General features: G+C 40.8%; 1 protein-coding gene across 1 annotated transcript; it reads right to left on the bottom strand.

Annotated features, from left to right (window-relative positions):
• Window positions 1-1,468: 1,468 nt before the first annotated feature.
• Window positions 1,469-18,605, bottom strand: sh2b1 (SH2B adaptor protein 1). The gene is made up of 11 exons (XM_036590594.1): window positions 18,154-18,605; window positions 17,751-17,806; window positions 14,184-16,344; window positions 13,101-13,202; window positions 12,784-12,875; window positions 11,884-11,966; window positions 11,388-11,540; window positions 10,169-10,380; window positions 9,549-9,723; window positions 7,316-7,406; window positions 1,469-5,494 (listed from the first exon to the last, which is right to left on the bottom strand). Exons 3-11 carry the CDS (start codon window positions 15,900-15,902, stop codon window positions 5,473-5,475), a joined length of 2,649 nt encoding a protein of 882 aa, XP_036446487.1. The 5' UTR covers window positions 15,903-16,344; window positions 17,751-17,806; window positions 18,154-18,605; the 3' UTR covers window positions 1,469-5,472.
• Between the last annotated feature and the right edge of the window lie 689 nt (window positions 18,606-19,294).

The raw sequence follows: 19,294 nt of genomic DNA, 5'->3' as shown, positions 1-19,294 counted from the left end.
GATTCATCATATCATTACAAGACAAAAGTTTTGTTTTTTCATAATTATTGGTCAAAGTATAGTGACTCTTCCTCCCCTGTAAAATGTCTTTTGAGTTGTGTTATATCATCATGCACTAGCAGAAAGGGAAAAAATAATTTGAACCAATAATAACGTTTAACCAGAAATTATCTGCTAGTTCCAAGACCCTCTCTTCGAGCGTTTCACTCAAATATGACACGGTACTGAAGAAAAATGCACACATTCACATTAACTGTAACTTGTTCTTTAAAGAAATGGTTCACAAAATTTAATATACACATATTTCCCCAAACCCTAAACACAAGTTTGCACTGAAGATATGAAGCTAACCTGGCTAACAAATCTATTTCCACCCAAAAGACTTTTTCCAAAACTTTTTACAAAAAAATCAGGAGATGAAACTTCAAAAAGTTTGCCGAAGGCAACAGACATGGAAATAGACAGTAATATTTTATGAATCTCGACAAAACCTTTTTCCATTTGAATTTAGCAGAAGATTGTTAATCGATACCTGAAGTGTTGCAAACACCAACAAGGTACTAAAGAAAAAAGGTACTAAATTGTCACCCTCCAGGGTCTGTGTTCAGTACCTTTAGTCAGGGAACATAATTGTATCATATTCTATTGCAGTAATATTTTTTTAATCGCAGTGACTCTATACACCTTGTCTTGAATCCAGGTTTTTTATATTATTGTTTTTTAAAGCATTGGGTTATGAAAAGGCACAAATACGTGCCTTTTTCTCAGGGTAAAACCTGTTTAAGGCACACAGTTGGACCACAAGACCACTGTCGTATCTTTGAATGTATATTTACATTGTTTCTACCTTGATGAACAGAAATATACCTGTGCAGTACCACGTTTTCTGACAGTGTATGTTGGAAAGATTGGACTTTGTTTTCAGAGAACATAACGCATTCACATATTAGACAAAAACATTTTAAAAAGTAGCGTTAACACATTTTAGCTCTTACAGAGACAGAAGTCCAGAAGGGGTTACAGCCTTTACAAATGGAAAGTGCTCAACCAGCTCCATATGTCAGAAAATCTCAATGTCTTACATTATGGTTCCAATGGGGAAAAAAATAATATGATAATGATCATACAAAATAAAAAAAAATAAAATAAAATAAAAATTTCTTATCAGTGGGTTACAGGGAAGCCAGGGAAGCCAAAGGTACATAGATTGCAACATACATTAAATTAGATATGGAAAACACAACCTACTTATGGACAAAACTTGTGTTTTTGACAGGAAATGATGTCGATATGTAAGGCATTTTTATGGCTAAACGTTTGATGGAAACAAGCTGCTGGGCAACAAAAGTGCAAAAATTATTTTAGTTTGGACACCAAACATGTCTTAGTCGATCGACTATGTTTAGGGTCAAGGGTGAAAATGTATAAATTGTGCAGATTTTTCGGTGAACCATTCCTTCAAACCATGTCAACAGCGTAAAATAGACTTTATTAACTGCAGTACAGCCACACACAGAAATAAGACTCCAAAACACATTGTTTCAGTATATTTATATTATATCATCACCATCATCACCACCATTATTATTTTTGTATTATCATTATTATTATTATTAATTATTATTAAATTCAACGTAGTACCTGAAACTAATTACACAGAGTGGACAACTGTCCACCTCAACACACGGTCCCAGCACAGAGAGAGAGAGAAAGAGAGAGAGAGAGAGAGAGAAAAAGGCACAAATAGAAGTTCAAAAGTAGTGGGGTAGAGGGAAAGAAAAAGTGACAGGGCAATACAGAGGTGTAAAAACTGAATGAGCAGAGGACAGAAAAGAGGGCTACAATGGTAAAGTGAAGGAAATGATTAGGAAGGTAAATGGTAGGCACTAAACTGGGTGGTGGACATGGTGATGCAACACAGAACCAGGCACAAAACCAAGACTGGCACAGAATGAAGGGAAATGACATAACACAGAAAAGGCACGGGGAGATAAGGGCTATTTTATCCTCATCTTTTTTCTTCTCTTAAACATTTTCTTTAAATGTGAGGAAACTGTAGTGGGACAGGCTGAGGGAGATTACAAGCAATATAAAAAGGCACAAAAAACTTCTGCAACTCGAAAAAAAAAATCTGGAGACCAAAAATAATGCATACATTGAGTATACAACATATAACAAAGGCATTTTTAAAAACAGAACCAATAAAAAATAAAATTAATACTATTATTTAGAGAATTATTACTATTATAATTATTACCACGGTTACCATCCTTGTCAGCATAATCAATAAGAAACTATTTCTCTTGTAAATTAAGGACATTCTCTCTCCCTCCTCTGGACTCCACCACTTAAACAAACTCACAAATAAAACTAAAACAGTGTGTATGTGTGTGTGTGTGCGTGTGTGTGTGTGTGTGTTTGTGAGAGAGAGAGAGAGAGAGAGAGAGAGAGAGAGAGAGAGAGAGAGAGAGAGAGAGAGAGAGAGAGAGAAGGATTCTACTATAGAAAGAGACATGGACATAAAACAACAAATAAAAAGACAGTTAACACGAATGAAGTGCAGGTGTTGGATATAGATAGAAAGAGAGAGAGATACATCAATATAGAGAGAGAGAGACAGAGAGAGTGAGAGAGAGTGAAAGAGAGAGAGACTGTGTCCTGACATTAGAGACAAGTTCAGTATTTCTGAAGCAAATCACTTTTCAAATCAGTGGTTTGCTGACATTTATTCCAGCACTCATTTAGTTTAGTTAATTAATAAACTTCTTGATCTCCCTGATGAAACTGCACTGCAAATGGAAACGGAATCTAATACAAAGCTGTGAAAACCCCAGTTGAGTGATGCATGTCTTAGGATAGTGAACAAATTAAGCAAACAATATTATATTCAACTTTGTGTAAGGTTTGGAACAGACTTCCCAGTATACTGTTTATGAAGCCTGATCACGATACTGACCTTTGCAAGACTGATATCACATATTCAATTGGGCCATCTAACAAATTACAATTTTGTACTTAATATTATCATAATTACTGTGTTATGAGCATTCTGACCAACCTCAAATGTCCTATGTTTCCATTAATGAAGGCATTCACATTCTACAAATGCATCTGGTCAAATATTCCAAGCCAATCTTTAATCAGGTGATAAGAGGTTCACCAATGGCCAATACTAATACCGGTCTGATATTTTCTTTAAAAACTGAAAAGGGGCATAATATGCTCAAAATACTTAAATACCGTACAATCTCACAAGAAGAAATACATGTCTAAAAACATATGACTCAATGAGTGAGTTTTTGCTTTTTCAGACTCATTGTTTCTCATCAGATTCATTGTTATTGCTCCCCTCTGCTAATATCTGCCTGAGACCAATATACGCTGGTGCCAACAGGCCGTCTTCGATAACTGGAATATGGTATTTTGTGAAGATGCGTGATGACATCAGAATCACATCAGCATCTGCAGATGCTTAAAAATTCAGCATTGGACAGATGATTACATTGGCGGATATTTGATGGAGCATTTATTTTATTCTGGGATAGCAGTGTTTTTAAGAGATGCGTCCGTAACGTAGCCCCAGTTTCTACATTTTATGTATTATTGTGGTCCAGAAAAAAAAAATATCTCTAAAATGGTAATTTTACAGGAGAAGGAAAAGTCCTTTACAGTACTTAAAACGTAAGTTAATGAAGAGATTTTATTACAAGCAAATTTGGAACATTACTATTGGACGATTCATCATTACATTTTTATACTAGGTAAAGTGCAGCTGCTGCGTTCAAAAGAAGCAGAAAAATAAAAGTCAGAAAAAATTAGATACTTGTTTGTTTTTTTTGGGACAGCAACTAAATGTTTACGTAGTGGCATCGCTATCCACATTGGCAGACAAGTACATGAAAAATACTGGCTATCAGCATCAGCCATCAATTCCCATATCTGTGCATCCCTAGCATTTTGTACTTAGCCCTAGTGAGTGTTAGGAACAAAGTTTTTATGTTCAGTTAATCAGATTATAGAAATACTGCCTTAATTCCCCCTCAAAATACTCCCTTTAAATTGCTAGCGTGACAGTAGCTCCATCTGGGAAGTGCTTATCTGAGTAAACTGTTCTTGTTCTTGTTGTTATTGTAGAGTTTGTCTTTCAAACACTACAATATTTATCACAAAAATCTAAAATACCACAGTCACCTTTCCCCTCCAATATCATGCAGCCCTATTCCCCACATCAACCCACATTCCAATGAACTGACTCGGACACATACACTAAAATGAATGACCGGTATGTCAGCACCCTACATGTGTGCTATACAGTTATTTGGTTCAGAAATACTGATCTTTTTTGTCAATGTGGTGCACCCTCCAGCCGGGGGCAGTGGATGAGAAATTAGGGCTTATACACCTCAAACACCTCAGTAAGACCAGCTGTTCTGGAATCAGCTTCTCCCGTTCACTATGCTTCCAAGGGTAAAAGGTCACCTGATCATAAGACCTTGTCTTGAGGAGTCTGATAAATGTATGGCCCCAGGACTGAGGTAATGACGTCCATGGAGATGTTTAACATTTGCTTTATCAAGCTTTATCAACTGACTCACAGATGAGCTTGGGTTATTTTGGCAAGCAAATAGCTGTTGCTAAGACCTGTGTGAAGCCTAGCTTTGTCCTAGCTGTGAGTGAGACCAAAATGAATACGAAACGACAACAATGAAAAACGTACCAGGAAAAACAAACGTAAGATTTCTGCTGGGTAAAAAATCTGAAAGGTTTATGTGTGTGTGTAAATGATAGCACCACGTGGTGGTAGAGTACCATCCAGTGTGATTGCACGAGGTGAAAGAACAGTACCGCTGCAGCTGCTGCTGCTTTCCTATACAACAGAACCAAGAGAGGGACCTTTAATACTGAGACGCACCGGAAAAAAAACAAAAATAAAAAAAGTAGTGTAACATTGACCAGCATTTCTTCAGCCGAGCTCCAGTTAGTGTACCGTTACTTTAGTGTTTTTACGTCGCCCTTTCAGTGGTCAGTGTGCGAGTGTGTGCGTGCATGTGTTTCTGTTTGTATGTATGAGTGTGTGCGCACGCATCTCCCTCTGTCTCTCTCTCGTTCTTTGAAAGCTTTTTTTGTTTGTTTTTTAATAGTGTTATTAACTCTTTTCTCACCCGCCCCCTTAAGTTCTTCTTCCTACGAAGTGAAAAATACTGATTGTGACTGGCTCTCCTGCTCCACTTTCAGAAGAAGGAGTACTGGTTGTCGATGGCTCTCGCCCGGCCTCCCTCTCTCTCCTCGCCCTCCGCTCCTTCCAGCTGGCGGAGGGGCATGTCCCTCTCTCGCTCCTCGCATTCGTCCGTCCCACTGCCCGTTGCACCCCCTCCTCCTCCTGCGGCCTCCAGGTCACTGCCCCGCTCCTGGGGGGGCGTGGGGGGCGGCGGGCGTCCAGGCGGGAGAGGGGGAGGAGGGGGCTGTGGGGGGCTACGGGGTCTGCTGCTCAAGTCTGAAAGAGACAGAGAGAGAGAGATGGGCGACAGAGAGAGAGATGGAGGGAAGGAAGGAAAGAGAGAGAGAGCAAAGAAGTAAAGAGAGAGAGTAAGAGAGAGAGAAATAGTGAAAGAAAGATTGAAAACAAACGAAAGAGAGAGAAAGAAAGACATAGGGACAGATAGAGGGAGATATTGGGGGAAGAGAGAGAGAGAGAGAGAGAGAGAGAGAGAGAGAGAGAGAGAGAGAGAGAGGGAGAGAGAGAGGGAGAGCGAGAGAGAGAGAGAGAGAGAGAGAGAGAAAGAGAGAGAGAGAGAGAGAGAGAGAGCATAAATGAGAGATCCCTTTAAAAAACTGCATGCATGTTTCCCAGTTATGGAATCAGTCAACACACAGCACAGACTCCCTACACTTTCTCCACAAAGCACACTAATATCGTGAAATTACAATCTGAAATTTTAATATGTCAGTAAATAACTCACTCGAGACAGTAAAAAAAAACATAGAAAAAAGTTCACCTGAAATCATGGCATTGTGGAGAAAGACCTGGTCACCTGTCAAATGTGTGACATTAGATCGGTTCAAACACGGAAAGCTGCACTGAGTAGAACTGCTGTCGTGTGATAAACACAAGCTAAAGTGAGCAATGTTCAATGTTATCTGGTGACAAAAGGTCTAGGATGGATCTATGCAACTGAAATCCAGCCGTGAATGGAACGTTAGGCAGACAGATGTGCTCTGAGGTGAACGGATGAGCTGCTGCTCCACTCCCTCCCATCTCACTATCTCTCCACTGGTACAGTGTTCAGTCACCTCTTCCTTTTCCTTCTTTTTCCTCTTTTCTGTTTTCTAAGCTCAATCACTTTCTCTTTCTTTCTCCCTCTGTACTGTCTTGGACTAGTCTTTGACCTGTAAGAATTCTCCCGTATTTCCCTGACACATCTGTAGCACATAGCCATAGCAACCATGGACCATAAACTACCCTGTACTTAGAAAAGAACAGAAGAAATGATGAGTGAATGTTTTTTTCTGTTCTTTAACTAAGTACAGAAAAGCATGCTAAAGTTATTCACTGTGGTATTCAAACGTGTGCTACAGATGCAGTAGACAGATTAGATTGAAAAACATTTTTGAGGATTTTCAAGCTTCCATCTTCCACCAGAGAGTATAGTAGTACAGCATGGTACGGTTACAAATCTGTGCTCACGCATTCTGCAAGTGAAATGTGCTGTATCTGAATCTGATTATCCTCCTTGCCAGGTATCAATCATACTGTACCTGGCTGTATGTGAGAACGTATTACAGACGACTGATCAACCACAATCATAAGAATTGCCAAACATCATCACTCCAGTCAGATTTGTGTCATTTACAAAAAACACTAGCTAGCCAGAATTTGTTTGTGACTCTTAACATAAAAAATAAAGTAAATCAAAACTTTAAGCTTCTCCATTGTTCCTACTGTTGTTTGTGTTTACAGTCAAGACTTGTATAGCATTAAAAAAAAAAATCACATTCCAAACACAACACCTCAAAAGAATCCTGCCTACTTTCAGGCTTCTGTTGTGATGGGAAATGTACACAGGATACTAATAGTTGTGGTTTAGTAACCATACCTTGTTGTACTGCACTGCCTGGTGGAAAAACACCTTAAGTAGCTGCCACTTCAGTCTCTTTTTACATTATGCTCCTTCAGTCCGTCTAAACATAACCCACTCCACTATTTCTTACCGTGGATGAATGCTGTGAAACTACGGCTTTACCTCATACTTTTTTTTTTTGTTCGTTTCATTCCCTCTCTTCTCTATCTCTCTCTATTAAATCTGGTCTCACTTACACACAGTCAGAGATGGGGGTTGATGGAGAGTCAGGGTGGCGCGTGGTGATGACATCACAGACTGTGGGCCGGCTGCCTGCCCTGTCCCGGCCTGCGAAGATGACCCAACGACAAACAACAACAGAGACAGCCAATCAGAGCTTTGGTTCTGCACTGGCAGGGGGCGGGGCCTGAGGCAAGAAGGCGGGGCAAAGGGGAATAGCAAGAGCTGGTGCATGAGGTGTATAAAGGGGGAAAGAATAGATGATTATGATTATAAGATGAGGGAGAGAGAAAATCAGACAAAAGAGAAAAGTAGATGAAATGTGCAAAGACAAGATAGAACGTGATAGCAGTGTGCAGTCATTATGGCATTGGCATGGCTAAGAGGTGGAAAGCAGGTAGAACAAAGAATGAAGTCACTAAAAAGGTAGAGAAGGAGGAGAAATATATGTATATCTATACTCTTCTTAGAATTCATTTACTTAATTGGGCATTTAAATAAAGCATCTCTAGTTTTCGATGTAAAATATAAAGTTTTTATATACGCCATTTTTAATATGCATTTGACAGAGCATGCGATCTAGAACCAGAGATGTTTAACTATTAACCAGCAAGCCTAAAATCAAAGAAGTAACCCTTCAAAATATCAATTATAAAACAAATATTTACGGTACTGAAATGTGATTGACTACGCCTTGTTAAAAGCTGTTATACTTCATATACATACACTAGTGAGCATATACACAAACTGAATTCTGGATTAACGTACAGGGATATGAGAAAGTGTTCCTTGTATGGACCGTGGGAAGGAGGTACTGATAGGTGAGGCCAGACATGATCTAAACAACCTGAAAACGTACTAAACACACCCTACATAAGAGCCTGCTATTGTTCAGAATGAGAGGCAATATGATCAAAAACTAAAACAGACAAAATAGCGATGGGCTACTAAAGCTCTATAATCTTCTAAAGTTGTATTTACCACTCTTTACTAGCCCAAGTTTAAAGGAGCTCAAATGCAATGACCAAGGCTAACTTTGGCTCAGTGCATCTAAGTAGCTGTCAAAATTCGTCGCCATCCATCACGTCCTTCTCTATAATTATGCACAACCATGCATGATTCTTCAAACGCGGTGCGTCTCACTTTCGCTTGGAGACCATGAACAGTTGACTGTCTTATTACTTGCAGGTGTTTGCCTTTGATGTGGTACATCAATGCAGCTATTGTCCTCGTGAAAAGTAATCCAGAACACCACTATTTTAGCTGCATGCTTCATTTGAAGAAGGTGCTTCTCAGTGTTAATAATAAACCCGCCTATTTAAATCGAAACTGTTGTGTATTGGAAATTAAATCCATTTAAGTTCATGTTTGTTTACACTGAAAGCTTTCATGGAACAATTGTTTATTTGTGGGTTAACTATTAATCTGTTATTCATTTACACCCTAATTGAGCCTCACAATTAAGGCCGCATCGTCTGTAAGATGCGCAAATTATTGTAATGGTCAACTCGTCGTACTTTAAAGCAACATGTCTAAAACACAAAGAAAATTCAGTAAATCGACCTCTTGTGTTAGCTGCACACAAACCTTCTGGATTTTTATATTTTCATTCAAAACAATATCAAAAATGTTCTCACTGGGAAAGAAGGAAGATGTGGAAAAGGAGAGATGATGCGAGACAGAGATTCTGAAACATTTGAAATGTGTGGGGGGCGGTGTATTAAGGGTGGTAAGGGGAGTCTAGGGAAGGAAGCAGTGGGGTCAGGCCATGTGTACTGCAAAAACCAAAACACAAAGTCAGCAAAACATCACAATTAAAGAAATAAAGCCATGCACAGGCAGCAAACTGCACACCTTGCTCATGTGAATGGAGCCGTATGTGTCTGTATGTGTGTGGCCAAAGAGGAAAGCCACACACTGTGCTGAAAAGCATGCCATGCTGGTGATTTGAAATGACCTCTATATAGACCAAATTCAATTTTAGCCACATTACAGTGTCAGGAAGCTCATGCAGTGATCTGCAGTACCTCTATATTGCAGTACTGCACTCACATGATCATTAAGGCATAGAAACACAAGGCAGAAAGCAAATGCATTCTGGCATTTCTCAATACAATGAATGTTTTGGCAATAACACAGAACAGCTGCCCCTTAACAAACCTTATTCTGCCTAAAACAATCTTCTGCCTGTCACCATACCAAAGCACCCAAGCCCTCCACCCCTTCAACGTTGACCCCAGGTGTGGGTACCTGGCTGCCGGACAGCTGTGGCGCCAACAAAGCTGATGAGAGTGACGTCAGAGGCTCCCCCAGACTCCAGGGGGATAGGGTGCACCCGGAAGTGCTCCAGCATGTCAAAGATGGACTGGAACCAGAGATGCTGCACGCGACACTGGCCATCCTCATTCAGTGAGAGCCGTAAGTGCTATGGAGAGACAGACAAAGTGAGAGATTAAGATATTTATACAATGAAATAAGGAGGCAGATAGGGTTAGGGATACTGACAAAGGGAGAAATGGAAGAAGTGAAGAGAGGGGATATCCTGCAATGCTATTACCAGTGCTTGGCGGTTGCTGCCAGCGATAAAAAAAAAAGGATCCCATAACATAACCTTATGAGGTCTTATCCATAGCTTTTTGAAAAAATTCTCATTTTCAATTTATCCCACATTTGCACTGTTTGTAGAATTTGCAAAATAAAAAAGAGGTTGGAAGTATAGATTTAAATGTCAATACAGAATGTAAACTGAACATAAACATAATTATACAACTAAGGAATTCATTATGTAATTGCATTAAAAAATGCATTAAATATAATGTAAGATTAAGTCATATGTAAAGCTGAGTGTGTTTTACCCACAGCAGACTCACCTTAGCTTTGCCCTGGAAGTTGAAAGTGAGGACGTACTCCCCGCGCCGCGTCTCACTCTGCCGCACCAGAAAGACCCCATGGCTTGCCATTCCGCCAGCCAGTACCAGCTGGGCAGCCTTTAGCCGTGAGAGTGTACCATGGAACCACTGACATTCACTTAGCGGGTGCTCCACTGGCTCTGCCACAGAGCCCTCTGAGAAAAGAAAAGACCCTGAGGAAGAAGAGCAGTAAAATGAGGATAACTGTGCTTTCTACATAATAGAAATTAACAGGTATGGAAGTGAGCATCAGAGGCCATGTGGATTAGAGGTTAAAGCCCATGTGTCAAACACAAGGCCCACGGACCAGATTAGGACCCCAAAACAATCCTCTCCGGCCCGCAGAAGTATTTTAAATTTCTATTAATATAAGCCTGTTTAACAGTGCACTGCACTACAGTCCCCAGCATGCACTGCAATGTAATGTGCTCCAACTCTCCTACCCCAACAACAGTCTATGGGACAGCAGTTACACCTTAATTCTACACAGTTTTACACCAGTCATATCACCAAACACACTAATTGCATTTCAGCTGCAGTTCAGCCTGTATAAACACTTAATGTTAGCTCAGCAGCTCAGAATTTAGGCCCAAGTATTAATGAACAGCAAAGAAAGGATGCCAGGTGTCTAGTTCAAGCAAATAGGTAGGTTTTAAACACTGAGCACCTGGGGACATTTAAATTTTGAATATTTCAAGTATTTATGTAATATATAATGTCTACTACAAGTGCCTATATTTTACTGTTTAAGTTTTTGCATATTTAAGCAATGGCCAGTTTGATTTATAGCACAACATTGATTAAAAGTTAAATAAAAACATGTTTTTTTTTCTCTGGCCCCTTTAAGATTTTCAAATATGGCCCCTTTTACTCGGTGAGTTTGACAGCCCTGGGTTAAAGTAATGGTTTGGTCAAACTTAGCCATGTTTGGTGACATGTTTGGTGTCTGATGTCTGCTTCCTTAGTTTTTCACTAGAGCTAAAAGGCTAATGTAGCATTCTAAAGCAAACTTCGAACACCAAATCATGTCCTGGCTGATCGACTTCATTTAGGATAAAAATAAAATTTGATTTTTGGCCAAACTTGCTTTAAAGACCTCCAAGAGAATTCTATTTCTGACTTCCATTGAATTATTTATTAACTCTTTGTCTGTCAGTCTACAGTTTTGGTGTGAGAATACCTGTGGCATCAGGGGTCTCTGCAAAGGGTGTGCCAAGACTAGCTCCGCCTCCACCCAGCAGTCGACTGTCAGATTCATCGAGAGGGGCGCGGGGTGGCAACTCAGGAGGCAGAGGCTCCAGCAGTGGAGAACCACCCACCCCACCGTAACACACTGCAGACCAAAAACATTCATGTAACTTACAGGCTGAAATACTGCTATACAGAAATACTGCACTCTCACTTTTCCAACAAAAAAAAAAACATTATGTAATATACACATAATCTAATAGACAGAACAAAAGCATTTAAAGCCTCAATCAGAAGTTACTAAGATTGGCAGGCTACAACATTTCCAAGACCACCGAAACCATGCCATAACGTATAGGCAGTACGTTTAGCATGCTCTGTGCAAACTCAGCCTTGGTATTGTTTCTGCTGTTTGTGACTGGGGCTTTAGTCATTTAATTCATTTGTAAGTTCACTACACAGCATGGTCACACACATAACACACTGACCTTGAGACAGGCGGTCACTGAATTCTGGCGTGCCACTGAAGTCCGTCTGTGCACCACACACTCCCTCAATGTCCTCTTGCTCACTAGAGTGATGGGTCAGAGGGTATATTTTAGGTACTGTGACTGGGTCTACCACTTTAATTATTACTACTGAGTGGTTACTTGGCCTAATAATTCTCCGCCCACAAACATGTTCTTTAGTAACTGTCGGAAAATTGGACAAGCTTCACAGAATGTTGGCAAAAATCACATTTAACTTATAGAGAAATTGTAGCAATCTCTGTTTAGAGTTGCTACGTAACATTTATTTTAAAAGGCTTTGTTGCCATATCTAATCAAAACTGCAAATTGGAAATGACAACAACACAGAATTTGCCACCATGCTAACGTTAATCTCCAGGCCTTTTTATGGCAAGGAAACCAGCACATTAATTTCTTTGGACTTAAGGCTTGAATGATGAACGTGGTCAGAATGCCAGCCCACTACATTATTAGGTTAAATTTCCCCTAATTAAAACTTGTTAAGACAACACTGAATAACGTTATAATGAATAAGGTTAGAATTACAATTGCAGCACTTGTGCTATAAAAACTGGACCTTTTTCCAACTTGCATTTTCACAATGATAAATTGTTCAGCCCTAGATCTATCCAAACAGTGAGACTCTAAATGTAGGTACTTTGACAAAACTGGGCTCTCTTTAAACTCTCTGGGTTTAATGAGATTTTGGCCAACTTTGCAACAGCTGCTATGAACAAAAAAATATGTAGAGCATGGCTACATCAGTCATGTTCTATTCTGAAAAAAACAATTTCAGTTGTAATAACCCAAGCACATAAGAACAACTTGTTTACTTTTCTTTTTGCCATTGCATTGACAACTTAACTGGATGTATGTTACCTCAGGCAGATGCCGTTCCTGATGTCACTCAGCCAAGCTCTCATTTGAACAGCATCTCTGGTCTCAATTACATACTGCACCTGTCCTTCCAGCTGATTGTAGGAGAAAGAGAAAGAAAAAATGAGTATGAACAAGACACAGAATTATAAAGAAAGCAAAAGACAAAAAGAGAGAGGGACAAGAGACAGTCAGATAAAGCGGGGTAGGAGCAGGTCTTAGAAAGACCGGTTGTTGGAAATTCTAAAACCTGGATATAGGACACAGACAACGAGACAGAAACCGAAACTAAGAGACAAGGTGTGATAGTGAAGACATACCTGCAAAAGGAAAGTGTTCTCCTTGTCTGGTACCTCAAGAGCTGTGGTGCTCCTAACATCAACAATGGAGCAGCATGGTATAGTCAGTCTGGGCTTGGAGGACTGTAATATAAGAGCAGAATACCTTCAGTTAAGTTCACCTGTTTCCTGACAATGACATTATCTGGATTCATAGCATCACTAAACAGGCATAAGCATTACCTTCCAACCTTCCAAGTGAATCAAATAATCTCGATCAAGATAGATAAATGAAACCTAAATCAGATTTTATCCAAAGTACAACTTAGGAATAAGCAGTTTTCTATATCTAGTTCTCACTAACAGTTTAACTTAATCCAAATTATGCTGTGCCTGTGAAATATTTTTAAAAGCAAGTGACGTTTCAGTGACCATATGAATGAGTCACTACCTAAACCAAGTATTACGTTAGTTTTCTGTGAATAAGAGGAACACCTTTTTCTAAAGAGCAAATAAAGGGGCATTCCACTGAATTCCTAATCTAATTTCTTAACAGTGGTGGTAATAGGAACCAGGGGTGGCATGTCTACAACACAAATATAGACATTTTATTTACTATACAAAACAACCAGTGAACCTATCATGTTTGTTTTGATTTTTATATGCAATGTTGATGATGGTGGGGAAAAAAAGAGGTAAATGTGAAAGATAAAAGTTTTCACTATGCTTGTACCTGTTCACCATAAATGGAAACATATTCATAACTATTTAATGTAATAGCTTCCTATTTTTGAGGCATTTCATACTTTGGATGTCTGATTCCTATCACCTCTACTGTGAGGATTTTTGCATTTCACATTAAGCCACTTTGAATGACTTTTACATCTTAATGACAATTAGTTACTGAAAGTCAGTCAAATTCCCTTTTAAGGTTATATATTCCAGGACATCCGTTAATACAATCCTTATATGTCAGCTTGGTCATAATCTACCATAACTTTTTCAAACTTATTTGAACCTGAAAGATAATGGTGGCAAAGCAAAGACAAGAACGGAGGTATTTACAAAACGATGAATGCAGATTATGTGAGGCGAGGCTAAGAAAATCCTCGTTATTTGACTCACCTTGGGAGGGATGTAAAACTCCAGGAAGTATTCCTCTCCTCTCTCCCCTCCCTCCTTATCTCTCTCTTTTAGAACCAGCCGACACTTGTGCCAGCGTGTGCCCCGTCCACCTATAGCGCCCCCTGTGGCCAGAGGCTGCACTCCACCAGTCTGCCCTACACCAGAGCCAGACGCTGTGTTGTTGTCCGTATTGTGGTGGAGCAGTCCAAAGGAAAAGCCCGGAAAACCATGAGAGCCAGCGAACTCGTCTGAGGACGAGAAGACGGTTACTCCTCCTTCTCGGACAAGCCTGCCTGTCTTTCTGGGGGCCGCTGCACTGCTGGGGGGCAGGGCAGAGGGCAAGAGGGACGAAGAAGGTCCCATGGTGGCAGGCAAGGTGGGCGGAGGAGAGCGAGACAGCCGCAGCTTCTCCAGTCGGTGACTCCACTTCTCCTTTTCACCTTCTCCATTACTTCTCCTCCGGTCACGGGCTTCGGAGAGCGAGAGGGAGGTGGCACTACTGGATGAAGAGGGGGGCAGGGAGGACGAGGAAGAGTGAGGGAGGGAGAGAGGGAGAGAAAGAGAGACAGGGAGAGAGGCTGGCACGGCCTGAGAGCCTGAGGTCCTCTTGCCATCCTGCAGGCCTGTAGTGTAGCTGTAGCTGGAGGGCAGTGGTGCTGGGTTTGAGGGTCCACAGTTCTGGGGGGAGTCGCTGGAGGAGCTGCGCCAGTGCAGGATGCCACGTACACTCCCCCGGACACTCCGACCCACACTGCGCAGAGAGAAGCGCTTCTTCAGTTTGTTTTTGGAGTGACCTCCTGGCGTGCCATTGCCTTTAGAGCCAGAGTTCAACTGCATACCAGAGGCAGGGCTTATTGGAGTCTGGCTGCCATCAGCTCTGTCAGTTAGAGCCCCGCCCTCTGCCTCTCCATCCTTCCCTGCTTGCTCGTCTGACTCTGCCTCCTCCCCAGTCAAGGGTCCCGCCCAGCTGTCCTCCTCCTCTTCCATGTCTCCATTGCCAGGCAAGTTGCCAGAACACAGCTTAACCGTCAATCTGTCCTCCCTCCGCCCATTGTTGCCACCCATTGAGGAGGAGCAAGATGATGAAGAGGAAGGGGGAAGAATTTGCGTGTGAGCGTAGGAGTCCTGAAAAGTCGCAGGATTCTGGAACCTCTCCCCACCTCGGCTGTCCAACGCTGGCCGAGTCGACAGAGGCTTTGGCGGAGCCCGAACATGAGCAGGTGGTAAGGGGGCGGTGGCCTCGGGTGGCAAAAGGGGCGGGGATGTCGCCTCTTCGTCCAGCGATGTAGCATCTGATTGGGCCACCCAGCTCCCTGTCCCCTCCCTTCCTGCACCGCTTCCCTCCAGTTCGCTTTCGAAATGTCGAACGAAACGGTCTGTGAAGCGGCGGCAGAAAGCAGCAGCAGAATCTGGGGAGTAATGCGGGTTCTCCAGCAGAAAGGCCCGGAAATGACGGGCGAAGTCACCAGCCGCTACCCGGGCATGGAGCTCACAGAACTCGGTCCAGCTAAGGCAGGGAGAGGGTGAGGGTGTGGGTGTGTCTGAGAGAGAAGACAGCGGCTGGCCGGCAGGAACCGGAGGGGGCAAAGGAGGTGGACGTGGAGAAAGAGGCAGTAGGGAGGGAGATGGAGGGGACGGTGAGGGAGACGGAGACGGGGGCAGAGGGGAGGAGCTTGCCGCAGCCCGTGGGCTGGGCGGAGTTAAGAGGGAGCCGTTCATAACTGACTAAATGAGTGACTGATTCGTGGTGATTTGGAGACTAATCACTGAAGCCTTCTGATCAAGGATCAAGCGACTGTCAAAATCTGATGGGTTGAGGAGGAGGCACGCTCTGTTCATCGGGTAAAGTTTCACATAGGTCACAAGTCTGGGAAAAATGATTGGCCAAGCAATGAGAACTGATGACAATCTTCCGTCATTTAATAAATGACTGGACTCTTAGATGATAAAGCAGCTCTATAACAGTTCCTGCACTCTGCAACAAGCAATATGTGCTAACTTATATATAGGCATCTGCATGCTGAGTGTCTTCAGAACACATCAGAAGGATGATGGACAGCTAGTGTTGAGCGAAGAACGTAGCAGACGAGTTGTTTTATTTGCCTCTGGTGGTCTTGTTTTTTCAAGGCCCTAGAAGCAACCAGAGGAACGGATCCATGGCCTGCAATGAAGCAAGAAAAAAGTCTGTTGGTAAAATTTACCCCATCTAGTTACAGTAGATATTCCAGATATACTGTCATGTTTGCACTAAAACATCCACTAAGCATGAGCTCAAACAATGAAAGAATTGAAAGGCTGTAACACATATGCTGATGTTTATCATAATTGTGATATTACATCACAGTGTGTCAGAATGTGCTTATCTAAACATATCATGAATTTCATCAGTGCTTAAAAACCACCAACCAAATGCATGTTTCATTAGAAATAGAACATAAATTAGTCTTGTTTAATTTAATTAAGTGTAGTAAGTGAAATGTGAAATAAAAATCACTGTACTCATAATGTTAAAATATTATATTTTATAATAGATAATATTAGGCCTTTTTAAATATTAGGTAATACTTTGATATTACTTGGTAATAAACAAAATATAATGACACATATTTTGAAAACGTTTAAGTATTGTGATATTACATTTTTCCATATATCACCCACTCCTACTTAAACATGAGGAATCACTATGGCTTATTATTACCCCTGCCTGTACCCCTGCCTATTGTGACTACTGTATTGAAATTTAAATTTGAAAACTGCTACAGTATGGCGACACTAGTGAGTATTTAGGGAAACCTCAAAAGAGACAGTATGGAGCCAATTATTGGTATCTCTACCATTATTACTACAACTTATAACAATAGTAATAATAACAATGAGGCAGAACAGTAGTCTCCTTTTAGATACAGTAAGTGCTTTAGGTAATTCTCTAGAAAAGCCTGAATGAGTCAAATATTAAAAACAGTATCTATAAATGATAGCAGGGCATGCCTCATCATTATTTTCAGAACAAATGACCTAAGACAGCATGACACACAGTAACAGGTTGTGTTAATCAGCAACTAATGTAACAACAGACGTTCTTACACACACATACATATACACAAGTACACACACACACACACACACACACACATACACATATATATATATATATATATATATATATATATATATATATATATATATATATATAAATCTTCATACAGCTTTTGAAAGTATCAACGACACAACACACCATACCAAGCTTTTTCGCCTGTGAATGGAAAATAGCAGTTGATAGTCTGACTGACGACGTGAAACCTGAAAAACAACACCAGTTCCTACAGCTAAATTACCTAAAAACTTCTACTTCTTCAGTCGGCGAGTTAGCGAGCTGAGTTAGTGAGTAATGTGTGCAAATATGGTCTGTAACTGCTACCTACCCAATGTTTACAATAGCATTTTCTTTAAATTATATGCTTACTACGTCAAGTCGGTGAAAGCAGGTTTGTTGACACCGAAATAACGTGGCCAGTTCGTATTGCAAGTTGCTACCAAAACATCATAAACGAGCCTGTGGTCACTCACCATTTTCGGGTCCGTATGTAACTCGAGACCGGTGCCTTTCTTGTTTTGTGGGTTTGCTAACGTTAGATGGAGAGGAAAACAACAGATCAGACTCAAACACAGGCCTGGCTACGATAACGCAGCTGTCATGTAATCAAAGGCTAGACAGAGATATTAAGCTCTAGCTAACGAGACAATGTTGTGTCGTGCATGGTCACGTTACTGGAGTAAAATTACAGTTAGCCAGCTCAACAACGAGCTAATAATGTCAATATGCTGAGCCAAGTGGCGTTAGCCAGCTAGCTAACACGCTAGCCAGGCAACTTTTGCTAATAAAAGCGTTAGCTAGCCAGCTCGCTCGCTAGCCAGAATCTGCTTCATACAGTTTATCTCAAAGAGAAAACATTTCCCAAACTTAACCTACCTTGGCCGAAATAGACGGCATTTGCACACGACTGCGAATCTGCAAAATAACAGAACTGCCTCGGAAAGTAGCTAATGTATCTTGCTAGCCAGCTAACTAAGCTACTATTCGTAAATTACCTATCTTGTAAATAGCTAACTAGCCAGACAGCTACACAGCTAGCTGTATAGCCAATAAGCCAGTGTTGTTGCCTTCAATATCACTTCTCATTCCTCTCTCTCTACCTTATCTTACGCTTTACATCTATTAAGGGCGAACGTGTTGATAAATCATATGGCAGCGTTTACATCTGTTTTTGGCGACTATAGCTATATTGCTCTGTTGTTGTTATAAGAATATGAATATTTCTCTGCCTCCTGTCCCAGTCTGTCTCTCGCGATATAGTGGGAGAGAGTGTAGGATGGGGGGCCAGGGAAAGTGAAGAGCAGGAGAAGGGGATTTCAGAGGGAGAATAATGCACCAGCGAAGAAGATGCAGAAGAGCTACCACAGGTCGCAGCATTCTGGAAAATTATGATCAAGTATAAACAGGTTTGATTTAATGAGCTGCCTCAGTAATCATATATGTGACTATGGGCGTGTTAGGTTAGTGTGTGGTAGACAAAGAGAGTTAACATGTACTTTTCAGTCCATTATTATGTCTGATAAGGTTTCAAAACTATCCCAAATCAATATTTGATATACTTTGTATAATCTATGCTCCTTTCTTCTAGATTTGTTTCTAATTTTCTAGCAATTTGAGTACACTGTTTTGCATATTAGGGTTGTTTTCTGAGCTTTTTAATGCACTTGCTGCAGTCATACAAAGCAAAATACAAAATAACTAAATCAAAATAACTACATTGGTAAATAAGTAAATGAATGAATAAATAAATGATGTCAAACAAAATTTTCTAAAAATCACAAAACACTTATTAACATGTGTCACTTTGTTTCATGGTTAATAGGGTCACATTTGTCCTTAGCACATTGTAAATGTCACAGTCAAATTATAGCCTCCTGTCCTTTTACTGTCAGTTAGATTTAGAGGTATGCAGCAGATGACTGTCAACAAGCTCTTTAAATCAGATAATGAGCGGTAACTATGATGCACTGTATACTGAATTTTACATACCATAGAACGCTGTATCTTCACAACCCCC

The sequence above is a fragment of the Colossoma macropomum genome, unplaced genomic scaffold, assembly GCF_904425465.1.
Source record: "Colossoma macropomum unplaced genomic scaffold, Colossoma_macropomum, whole genome shotgun sequence".
Lineage (NCBI taxonomy): Eukaryota > Metazoa > Chordata > Actinopteri > Characiformes > Serrasalmidae > Colossoma > Colossoma macropomum.
The sequence above is the reverse complement of the archived record's forward strand: the minus strand, read 5'-3'. Positions and strand labels throughout refer to the sequence as shown.